Source organism: Athene cunicularia (assembly GCF_003259725.1).
Source record: "Athene cunicularia isolate RWA chromosome 3 unlocalized genomic scaffold, athCun1 chr3_part1, whole genome shotgun sequence".
NCBI lineage: Eukaryota > Metazoa > Chordata > Aves > Strigiformes > Strigidae > Athene > Athene cunicularia.
In genome coordinates, this window is record NW_020799097.1 from 32,966,983 (window position 1) to 32,979,362 (window position 12,380).

Consider the following 12,380-nt stretch of genomic DNA (forward strand, 5'->3'; position numbering starts at 1 on the left):
GCATCAACAAACATTGAGCATTGCAGGGTTTTAGTAAGTCTAAATGTTAGTAAGTCTAATGCTAGTAGGACTTTAAAAAGGCCTCCTTTAAAGAGCTAAAAAATGGAAAAGACTGTATGACACTGTCATCAAGATCAAAAGTGGAAACAAGAAGTTTCATCAAAAATTAACATTAACATGTTGTGTTTACAATCTTAATTTTTATTTATTTCAAATCCAGGTTTGGGTTTTATGATAACAATTCTTATATTCTTGATTTCCCAAATAACCCTTAGAAAGATCATCTGTTTGAATTGATAAGATTAGTGGAGCTGGCCCTGAATTTGTCACAATTGTTTTAGTGGTATTCTACATTCCTTCCCCAAACACAACTCTCTTGAGACTGTTTTGAGCTAAGTCTTACAGGATTGAATATGAATCATATATTGTAAATCCACATTTATATTGTGGATTTATATTGTGGAACAGGGTCACGTGATTAACAATAAAAAGTGACTCTTGGCTAGTTTAAAAAAAAAAAAAAAATTAAAAGGATTTAAATCTCTCTGTAGCTTGTCAACTTCCCAGATTTCATGTGCACTCACTCAAAGTCTCTAAATAGGTAGACAGTAAACTGTTTCCTTCTTAGGAATGCATGATTATTTAATTTTGAATTTTCTAGTTTTCATGCAAATTACAATTTTTATCTTTCTCAAATATGATGTTTTCCATTTTAGAAACAGAAAACATGATTAGTTTTCTTTCTGACTAAACCATTCTTTTACATTTATGTGAACATTAGCTTTTGATATTTGGTTTTGTCTATACTGTGCAAGTGTAGCTATATTTTACAAAGGAGTTCTGCCTTCTTAATGGCAATCGCTATTAAAAGTACTTAAATAAAATTAACATTTGTTGCTAATTCCAGTTATGAGTTTGACCTTCTAATTGAAAATGAAAGCTTGATGCAATAATAGTGGTTGTTAAAGGCTTAAATTACCACCCAGATGGAGACTGTGGGGGAGTAGAAACCTTATTTTGTATTCTTTAGTTGGATAAATTAAGAGCTATTCCTGAATGAAAATTGCAAATTCAGTCCTCCATCTTTGTAATTAAAAATAAAATGCCATAAGGAGATTTTTTGAAGTCTAGTTTTTTTGTTTAAATCGGCAGAAATAAAATATGTTGATACTGGACCTGACTTGAACTCCATGTCTCAGTTAAAGAAAACCTGAAAATAGATTTGTACAACTGATGTAAAAAGAAAGCGCTAGATTAGTATTTTAAATAATGAGCTTAAGATATATTTGTTGCTATCAGTATGTTTGCAAATGCTGTGTATCCTTAAACTTTTAAGATAACTTCAATATTAAACCAATTGACTTATTTTAGTTTATGAATTTGATAAATCTGATAGCTTCAAAAAATTACATACAAGGTGACCACATTCCAGTGACATATTCTTGAAGAAAGATCAAGAGGAAAATCCATAACTGTTCAACGGAGGCATAGAACATAAAGTACATTTAAAATCAAAGAATGTTTCTGAATCTGAGCAGTGAATTTTACACTAAAAAAGTGCACACAGAAATAGTACCAATAAAATGTAAAGTTTTCATTTGGATAACATGCATATTTTTTCCAGACATAGGCAGAAATAGAGCAGAGGAGATCGTGCTTTTATTTTGAGATAAATGGAGTCTTGGCATGGAGGTTTTTACATGCTATAATAACACTATTGCAGAATTGTATCTTGATTTTTTAGTTTGTTTGAGGGTCAGGTGGGTTTTTTTGGAAAAGAACAAATAAATATCTCAAAGTGACTAGAATATATAACTTTGAAATGTAAAGGTATTTTCTTTTTCTAGTAGTAATGAGTCATGGTCCTGTTGTTTTATGTCAGATTGAGATTCACCTGTCTGTCATTTTAAAAGAATAAAAAAATATCAGATATTGTATGATGAAGGAAATCCTGATATTAGTTAACAAAAACGAACATGCTACACAGGATTTTCTTTTTCTTTTAATAATTATAATCAGTGTAAATTATTTTACATAATGGAAAATGGTTTACTTGCATTAATAGATTACTTTTTTTCCCCCCAGCTTCTCCTTGTTTTGTTATCCAAACAATGTGATTGTTTCAAATTCAGTTTATTTAATCCGACAAATCTAGTGTATCAGTTTTGTTGATATCGATCTACTTTAGTTGCTGACTCATCAAAAGTCAAGCTGCTTGATACAGCATTAAGTGATAATCCATTACACCTAAAATTCCTGTGAGGAAATAGGTTCCCGAAAGACCTGAAAAATGATACTTCGTCTGCATAATTTAAGTGTTTTCATCTCTCAGTATTAATAATGCAGATAGTGTACCAGCAATTTTAATGGTCTTGATTTAAAAAGTCCTAGGATATTAGGTCTAAAAAGCCCAAATATGACACAGTTTGTCTTAAGTGAATAATGGGAGGACTGGAAACCCACCGATTAGACCGCCCATAAATCAGACTGCCAGTTACAAAATTTATGTCTAAACAATTTTCTCAGTCTTGTAAGTTAGGATTTCTGTGTCTACCAGCAAATGTAATTTTGCATAATGGATATTTGTAGGATGTTTATTAGAGAAAAATGTGAAACATGTAATGCTATTAGCAGATGAATGCATAACAACAATAAACAGTATAACCACAATACTACTGTGAAAACTCCATAGAAACTAATTGATGCTAATGATTGCCACATAAGGTAGATAAGAAACCTATAAAAAGTAGAATTAATGGGTTAGCTAACTAAATATGAGGGGAAGAAGTACCTATGAATATGCATACAACGTGAGAGGTGGTTAATATAGGACAGCGTAGAAAACTCTCTGGCAGTATGCTTTTTTGAGAAGGAACCTGACATCATAACAAACTCACCATCTCGTGTGCTCTTGTGAGCTCTATGGGATAGCTCAGGTAAAACAAATGTTTTTTCATTTATCTGTTGTTTTCTTTGTCAGATGCTAGCTATCTTTGCTTGGATTTCCACAGATAATATTACCAAAACTGTTGTTTCTCTGGTATGATTCAGTGACTGCTACTGTGCTCTAGATCCTGACAAGGAGGTTAAACCCATCATAAACCAGGCAGTACGGAATTACAGTGAGTTGCTCAAGTAATGTAATTAGTGCAAACTCTGCAGCTTGATATACAGGTTCTGATGGGAAGAAATGGTTTGGGAAATAGGAGGTTGAGCATTGGGAACAGGTACTCAGAAACTCTGAAAACTCTGTAGGGTGTAGAGGATGATGCTCTTGTCTCTACAAAAAAAACAGATTTGGTTACAACCAGATTTGAATTTGGTTTGTCTTCAGTGATCAAGCTCTTGACTATAGCCTTCAGAGAAGTTACAGCTGTTCCTGTGTTTTACAAAATAGTTATCCTCACAAACCATGTATCTGCCCAGAGTAGTCTCAACCTAAGGTATAGTTTGGTTTAATTTATTAATTTATTGAGATGTGGAAGAATCAGACATAAGATAATAATATGTAACATCACATAAGACCACAAAAAACCTTTGCCTTCCAAGGTAGAGAGAGGACAAAGTTCGATGTTGGCAGCTCTTTTCTGGGTGTGTGTCTGACATTTTTCTGATGTTCACATTGCTCTGAAAGGGGAGTAAAATTTTAAAAATATTTTAAATAAGCGATGGTGCAACTTCTTACTTTGTTTTTGCCATTTGCTTTTACTAGTCTCGTTTCGAATATTTTAAGTCATGAATTACTATTTCTTCTGAAGAGCTTTTTTGTAAAGCATAGTGCCAGAATATTTTCTACAATCCAAAAATAGAAGTAGGCTAGATAAGACTAATTTTCTTATATAACAGATTTTAGATTATAGTTTCTCTATAGAATTTTCATTCTTTAATTAAAATGGCAACATTAAAAAAAATACCCCTCATACATTTGACAAAGTCTCATGCACCGGTTATTTTAGTTTTGTGCATGTAATATTTAAGAAATGATTATTTAAACTGAATTACTGAATTTGGAAGAAATTCCCATATAGACAGAAGCATAGCTTTGAATTAATTCATGTACATTTTGAAATCAATAACAGATTGCAGAACTGTTTCAGAGCTTGTTAGAATACCATGAGTTTGGTGATCAGTACTATATTGCATCTTTATTTCTTTCTTTTAGTTTTGTGTCTGCAGTTCAGTGCGGAGCTGTACCTAAACAAGATAAATATATTGGGGAAGAGATTTCCTATCTAATTTTTAAATATATATATATATGCACATATGTATACACTTAAACACATACATTTTATGTATATTAAAATATATCTAAATAATACATTTTTATACATAAATTTTATATATATATTTTTTAAAATCTGTCCACTGTACTAAAGTTTTAGAGATTTCAAATACCATTTCTATTGCAAACCATCCATTTTGTCTAAAGTTGACATTTATGTTCTAGCTTCTACTGTTACTGTCAGCTTTTCATAAGAATAACAAGTTTAGAAAAAGAAATTTTAAAAATTTTACTTTCAGTTCTTTCATATTTCATGAGTAAAGTCTTAAGAATGATCTGATTATTTTTGTCATTTACCTTTAACTAGTGAGGACTTTTGTATCGCCAGCTCAAAGTGAGAAAATTACTCTTCACTTGATCTTTTTTTTTTTCATGATGTGACATCTTCATTCCAGTATATTTTTTCCTCTTGTAAACTGTGTGGATCCGATTCTCATGTTGATTTATCATTAGATTTTTCTGTGTCAGTCTAATAATGTGAAGGTGCCTTAGTGTAAGTATATATCAATTCTTAAATGCTTATATATGTAATTAATATTTGAGGCTTATTTTTCTACTATATTGTCAACAATACAGGAAAAAAATCTGAACAAAATTAATTTTAGTGTCTTTCTTCACCCACCCAGGGATTACGAAACTTGACACTTTATGCTGCACTTCCATGTTGAAACACTCCTTGCACACATGAGCCTTCATTTAGATATCCTAAACATGATGTTATTATGAGCAATGCTATACTGCAGATGATTGCGTTCATATTCTGGCACAAGAAAACAGTACAAACTTAATGTTACATTGAACAGAAAATTCAGTTTGAATACTGTAAGTAAATATTTCAGGCTGATGAGAATTGCCCTGAAAAGAGAGAAAACGTTAAGAGGAAGGAGTCTGGACAGCAGCCCTGCTGTGCAACAGATTGTGAATCTGTTTATATGTTCTGTACTATGCCATGTCAAGAATGGCAGTTATACTTCCATGAATCTTGAGGAAACTACATTGCTCTTGAATTACAAAGTCAACGCAAAGAAGCACATTCTTGTTTAGTGATATGAGATGTAAGCTGATATGGAGCTGAAATACGCTTTTTTGAAACACAGATGCCACAAGTTTAAATTGCAGGACATCAAAAGCAAATTTAAGACTAATTGATTTGGTACTATTACAGTCTTTTTCTGACTTAAGTGTCGGTTTCTTTTTCACAAGTGCCTTATATACCTGGGAGTCTTAGTTTTACTAACTTCCAAGACAGTAAGATAGTGTTTCACTGAACACAGAAATGCCTGCATACCTTTTAAAATGCTTAGCTTTAGACTTAAAATATTGTAAATGTTCTTCAGAAATGTTATTTCAGTTCCAATTTTGGATTATTATGTGTAGATGACAATATTTTCAAGTAATTAATGAAAAGCTTTGTTTCCATTTTCCTGTTCTGCTGCTTTGCCAGCATTTGTACAATACCTGTCATTTCTTGCTCTTGCAATGTATTTTCAATGATTGCTGAGAAAAGAAGAGAGCCAGGACCTAGCATCATCCAGATTTAGATGGAAGAAAAATTTGTTGATGGCAAAATTTTTATAGATGTGTGCGGACTTAACCAGTTTGATTTTTCTTATGCTTGTATATGTGCTGGGTGTGTGTGTGTCCAAAAATGTCCATACCCAATCATAATATAGTTTAATTTTTTTTTTTTTTTAGCCTTTGAAGAAATGTCTTATTCTTCTGTTTGTTTAATATTGGTAATGTTATTTGCTTTTTCTTTTTGTTTGTTTAACATTGCTAATGTTATTTGCTTTTTCTTTTTATTATTATAAGACATTTTCATCAGTTTCATTCCGTGAACTCCTTGAGACGTTTATATAAAAATTACTAGTGAGTTAATCTATGTCTTATTTTTTGGATTTTTTTTCCTCCAAAAAATAGTTGAACATGTGTAGCTGTACTACCTTTTGCCACCTTTCTCTTCCTAAAAGCTCTCTAACTTTATTGTTATTGTAAAAAAATTGTGGAATATATCCACAATATTAATATTGTAGCGCTCATATTATTATGTCTGCTAATTCCTTAACTTGAAAGAAATAGTTTGCATTAGTAAGATTTTCATGAATATTAATGGAAATTATGTCTTTAAATATTTCCCTGTTCTTTCCTTGTAGCCCATTAGAACAGAACCAGTTCCATATTTCTAAAAAGGTGTCCCAGAAATGTATTTGTCATAGCAGGTCATCTCTATTTTTTCTAATTACTATGTGTATATTCACGTTTTAGTGATATTCCACGGATTCCCGAGACTTCTCACCCTCCGTTAGAGTCTAGTGAGTACACACCTTGTTCCTTTCACTAAGCATCGTCTTGTACCCAGCACAGTAATTTTGGCTCTGAATTTTCTGAAAGGCATTCACTGGGAGACTGCATTAGCTCCTAGGCTGTTCTGTGACAAAATTCAGTGGGGTTTGGTCCTGTGTGTTAAATTCCAAACAATATAGATTTGTTTAAATCTATACAGATATCAAATGTAGCAGAATTTTTTTGTTTTCTGCTATATCTTGTGTTGTTATTACCATACTGGTATACATGCTGTGGCCTGAAACAGTCATCTACTTGCCGTAACATAAGAGAGAAAACAGGTATAAGGGATTGCCAAAGGTTCAAACGGTGTCAGGATTTCACCCCCTGCACCATCCAGCATAAGTCCAGAGTACTATTTTTCTTAAAAAGAAAATGTTGGTTAGGTGACCTTTATAATGTTTTAAAAGAATGGTTTTCTTTTTAACTATCCCATTTGAATGGTGTCAGCTAGAGTGTGTGAGGGCTGTGGCTCCCAATCCTTTCTCATCCAAACCTTGTCTGAGATGCAGCCTGAGTCCTGAGGGGCACTGGGTGCTGTTACACCTGTGACAACCTCATCACATTAGTGAGGGTTCTGCTGCACTGGTGGAAAACTGCTGATGTCCAGCAGGCACCAGAGCATCCTCCATGCCAGATGCATGTCCTGCATATCTTCCTGTGTGTCAGTTCCTTGCTACTTAATTTCAGAGGCTACTGGGAGTATAACTCATACAACAGATGCAGGTTTATTCATCAAAGATTTGCGATCATAGAATCATAGTATAGTTTGGGTTGGAAGGGAGATGTGTAATTCTGTCAGAAGACACTATATTATTTAAAACATTTAGTATGGTTTGTCACGGCTTTATGAAGAGCCCTTTGGTATATGTTATTTCAAATAAAACAAAAAATAGAAGGTTTAAGCTGGGGTAAGGGTATCCAGACAGCCTTTCTCACCTTACTATATACTGTATATAAATACAAACTTGATACAGTTCAAAGAAAAAGCAATTCATAAGTTATCTAAATTAGCTTCAAAATTTTGGATGGAAAGTTCATGTGTTACATGTGTATTTTTAGGTTCAAGTTCTTTTGAATCTCAGAAGATGGAAAGGCCTTCTATTTCTGTTATATCTCCGACCAGCCCTGGAGCCCTACGAGATGCACCACAAGTCCTACCAGGGCAGCTTTCTGTGAGCATATTTTGTTTTTCCTGAGTTGTTAATGAAAATCTGTGAAGTGCTGGTCCCTCAGCCCTCCACATTCCGAAGGTCTATTGGGAGGTCAAGAAAAATGTCTGTTGTTGGTGAAGACTCACATCTTTCAAATGTTTTTCCAAGACCCTCTGTACACACTCACAAGCCATCACTGTAATCACAGCAGAAATAAAAAATTGTCTTAATACACCAAGGAACACAGGAATTTACATTGAGAGGAGCCCATAAAAGTACCTTGTAACTTGTAATCCTCTACCCTCTGCATTGAAAATATTGACTCTTCTGTGCATGCCCAGTAATCCACAGATAAGAAGCATAGTATCACTTTATCTTCTTTATGGAAGCCTTTAAAGAACTGTGTATTTTTTAAAAGTTACACTCTTCAATAATACATTTTGATTTGGATACACACTACATCCTGGAACTGTCTGTAATACTAAGTGAAGCTGTGCTTATTAAATATAGTGTGAGTACTTAGACTTTGTTCTGTGCATTCTTGTATTTTTTGTATTGATCATATTATTTTTTAAGTATAAATCAGACAAAAAATTCATAATGTTATGATTCTCTGAAGAAATTATTTAGCTATATATTATACTTTTCATAAGAAAATTTGCAAGGTGACAAATTGGAGTAGATAAATTTCAGCTCTGCTTCAGGTTTAAGCTGCAGTCAGGACTTCCTATTTGAATGTAGCTTTTAACATGCAGAGCTAAGATGTGATTTAAATGCATTCATAGATACAAGATTATTCAGTGAGTACAATAAACAATGTAAGTGTAGTCAGGCACCACCATTTTATTCAGCAGTAGTAAATACAAAAGTCTTGGGTATATACCATCATCTTTTCCATATAACTTAAATATTAAGGGATTTGAAATAAAATATGTATCATTCTCTCTTGGTAAAAACAATGGTTACTTTTATATTGTGGTTAATGTGATGCAGTCTGAAAATTCTGATTTTTCTTCATTTTCATTAATGTTTTATGATAACTTGATTCTTCTAGGTTAAGCTGTGGTATGACAAAGTGGGACATCAGTTAATAGTAAATGTTCTGCAAGCAACAGATTTGCCACCAAGAGTAGATGGACGCCCCAGGAATCCCTATGTAAAAATGTATTTTCTTCCAGACAGAAGGTAATAGTATTTTGGTTTAGAAAACTATCTTGTAATTTACCATGTATTGAATCAACTTTTAAGTGAATGCTTATGAATTAAAAAATTCTTCTATAATTCGTAATTGTTTAAATATAACAAAAAATTGTGCTTGAATCGTGCAAATCAGTATCAAATTAACTTTGTGGACTGTATGAATGTGATCCACTGAACAACAAATACTTTTTTCTTTTAGGCATTGTCAGAAAAGTGCTGATGAGTGGATGGTATTTTGTGATTAACCTCAACAAACAATTTACAACAAATATTTATGTTTCAGTGATAAGAGTAAAAGGAGGACCAAAACAGTAAAGAAAAGTCTAGAGCCAAAATGGAACCAAACTTTTCTCTACTCACATGTACATCGCAGAGATTTTAGAGAACGAATGCTTGAAATAACCGTATGGGATCAGCCACGAGTTCAAGAAGAAGAGAGTGAATTTCTTGGAGAGGTGATACATGCAATTGCATTTCCCCTGAGTTCGTTGTTTGGTTTTGAATACATGTGTATATATATCTGTTTGTGCGTGGTGCCTTGAAAATAAAATTAAAACCTGATAATTTTCTACTAGATTCTTATAGAGCTGGAGACAGCACTTTTAGATGATGAACCACATTGGTATAAGCTACAGACACATGATGAATCTTCACTACCTCTGCCTCAGCCATCACCTTTCATGCCAAGAAGACATGTTCATGGTGGAGAAAGCACTAGCAAAAAATTACAGAGTAGGTCCAAGTTCCATTCATCTCTTTTAAAATTTAAATTCGAAATGCTGAATATGGTATAATGGTATTTAACTTTCATATACAAGATAAAAATGCTATTTCATAGTCTTTAAACATAATGAAAATGAGTGGCAGAGAAGAGATGCAAATTATGACATTATGACATGGCAGCCTTTCACCTGTGACGCATAACTGTCAACTATGTGAAACGTGTTGGAATTGGTTTGGTTTTCACTAGCAAAAGAAAATTGTTCAAACATTTGTTTCAATAAATTTTATTTTAAATAGATGAAGTTCATTATTATTTGATACTTTTTTTTAAATAATTAAAAACTTTTATTTAAAAAAAACAAGTCCTTAAAGACTTATGAAACTTAAAAACACCTTTCATCATAAAGTTAGTCTCAACCTCCAATGTGCTCATTATACAATCGGGTGAGAAGTGTACTTGTGCAGCAAAGAGAAATTGCATGCATGCATTTGGGAGGTACAGTTGTTTTGATGAGTCTGATTTCGGGTTCGTATGAGGTACATTAAAATAATTGAAATATTTGAATAGTTTATCATCTACGTTAATTTAATGTAAGATTTATTTAGAAATATGAAGAGCATAGGGGATTATTTTAAAATATGTTTCCAAGCTATTTTTCTGTTTTTTCTTAAACATGGAAATCATTCATTCCAGCCAATGCGTAGGAAATTGGTGCACATTCAGGAATGAATTATAAAAATATGATACTGCTGTAATTGCTACATGAGGATATGTATAGAGAGAGCAAATTAAAGGTTAGTTTTCATGAGATATTTGAACTTTTCTAAAGCTGGCAGTACTGTTTCCTCTTCCCCTCTCTCACCATATGCTGCCACCTCTCCTTTCCTGTTCAGCAAGCTAATTCAGTTTACTCACTGAAATAGCACAAAAGTTTTTTTTTTTTTTCTCTTCTTTGAGTTAACTTTTTGCTGGTTTAGTGAGATAAACCATCCTAGTAGAGGATTACTGAAGACTTGAGAGAAGGAGAAGGGGAAAGGCAGCTGCAGCAGCTGTAAGATGTTAAATTGGCTCAACTGTCTTGTGAAACATCACTGTCAGTCACTGCAGTTTTGATCTCCTCTATTGTTTAGACTTAAAATCATCTTTCTCATTTCAGTAGTACATTAAATGAACATATTCTTACATTTTATTACACCACCAGATGTTCAGGTATTTGTTTACCTTACTGTTGTGCAGGATCTCGGCCAATCAGTGATAGTGACATCTCAGATTATGATGTTGATGATGGTATTGGAGTTGTTCCTCCAGGTGCGTGGGTGAACAGCATGGTCCTGCTTTCTTCTTCTTCCTTTTTGCTTGTTTGTTTGTTTGTTTGTTTTTCTTTATAACATTTCAGAATATTGAGGATACTGGTTTTGGAGAGTGCATTGTGAAAAAATGGTTTTGCTGATTATTCCATGGTATCTGTCCTAAATTGTGATGAATTAAAAGATTCTACTGTTCATTCATTAATACTGCTTTTACATATCATTCTTCATATGTGAACCACTGGGTGGTTCAAATTGTGGAATTGCTTACTGCATAATGTTCCAAGCATTATTTAAAATATAAATAGAATTTTAAAAATCATTTTTAAATAGTAATTAAAATTTCAGTGTTTATTGCAAACATTTTTTTTCATTTTGCTTTTTGCTTGAAACTTAGATATAATGCAGTCTCCCATGGACTTTATTGAGAATGCATGGCTGTAGGTTAAGATGCATGTAGCATGGCTATATCTTATAATTTTCGTAAGCCTTCATGAACTATCATTACCCTAAATGTTCATAAATATATACTTGTGGAGACTATCATGGTTTGGCTTCTAGTTCAGCACTCCTCACATACTGAAAATCTTGAGGATCATTTTGGATACCACATTTTTCTACTTCTATTTGACTGTTGCTACAAGTCAGATGAATATGTGTTCCAATTGTCCCAAACTAACTGGAGTCACTATGTCATTGCCCGCACTGGATCAGTGTTTCTATGGATCTTCCTGATGAAAATTGCTGAATTAAATCATGATGGGATTTGGAAAGCACTTTATTTTCCTGATCTGTGTTTAAAATAATCATAAAAGTTATTTATTCATTATATAACCATACAAATTGTTTTACTGATTAAGGATACCAATTAAACTCACACACCAGAGTGAAAAGAGTAGGTGTATTTTACTAATGATAACTAAATAATGTAACAGAGTAATATGAAAATATGCAGTAAGAAAAGACAGAATCATGCACTTAAAGCAACAAATAGGAAAATACAGGGTAATTAATAAAATTATTACTACATTGAGAGGGAGAATAGTGATTAAGACAGATCCCTCACCACTTGCAGACGTTCCCATCACCCAGCCCCGCAGTGGCCGGGCAGCCCCGGTTACAGCGAGGGTTTGCAGAGCCTGTCCCGGCAAGGGGGAAATCCTACGCAGGGCGTACACCCACAGTTGAGGCTGCCAAAGTCGCTGTGAGCGGGTCCAGCCCTATATACCCCAAAAATCATCTAGTCAGAATAACTGGCACCTTTTTTTTGAGTGGAAACATCTGGTTTCATCCTGCTGTTGGATTCCACCCAAAACCTGGCCAGGGCTCAGGGGGGAGAACCAAGGGAGTTTCTAACAAGGCCAAACACT

General features: G+C 33.4%; 1 protein-coding gene across 49 annotated transcripts in view; it reads left to right on the plus strand.

Annotated features, from left to right (window-relative positions):
- Positions 1-12,380, plus strand: part of RIMS1 (regulating synaptic membrane exocytosis 1) — a 218,997-nt gene that overhangs the window by 75,936 nt on the left and 130,681 nt on the right. For 27 of the 49 annotated variants that reach the window (XM_026846012.1, XM_026846039.1, XM_026846020.1 and 24 more), the window contains 7 exons: positions 6,095-6,151; positions 6,548-6,594; positions 7,688-7,800; positions 8,834-8,964; positions 9,263-9,434; positions 9,555-9,711; positions 10,940-11,011. In XM_026846012.1, coding sequence (XP_026701813.1) covers positions 6,095-6,151; positions 6,548-6,594; positions 7,688-7,800; positions 8,834-8,964; positions 9,263-9,434; positions 9,555-9,711; positions 10,940-11,011 — 749 coding nt within the window. The remainder of the gene's footprint in view (positions 1-6,094; positions 6,152-6,547; positions 6,595-7,687; positions 7,801-8,833; positions 8,965-9,262; positions 9,435-9,554; positions 9,712-10,939; positions 11,012-12,380) is intronic. The other 22 variants (XM_026846013.1, XM_026846057.1, XM_026846060.1 and 19 more) reach the window with 2 other exon arrangements.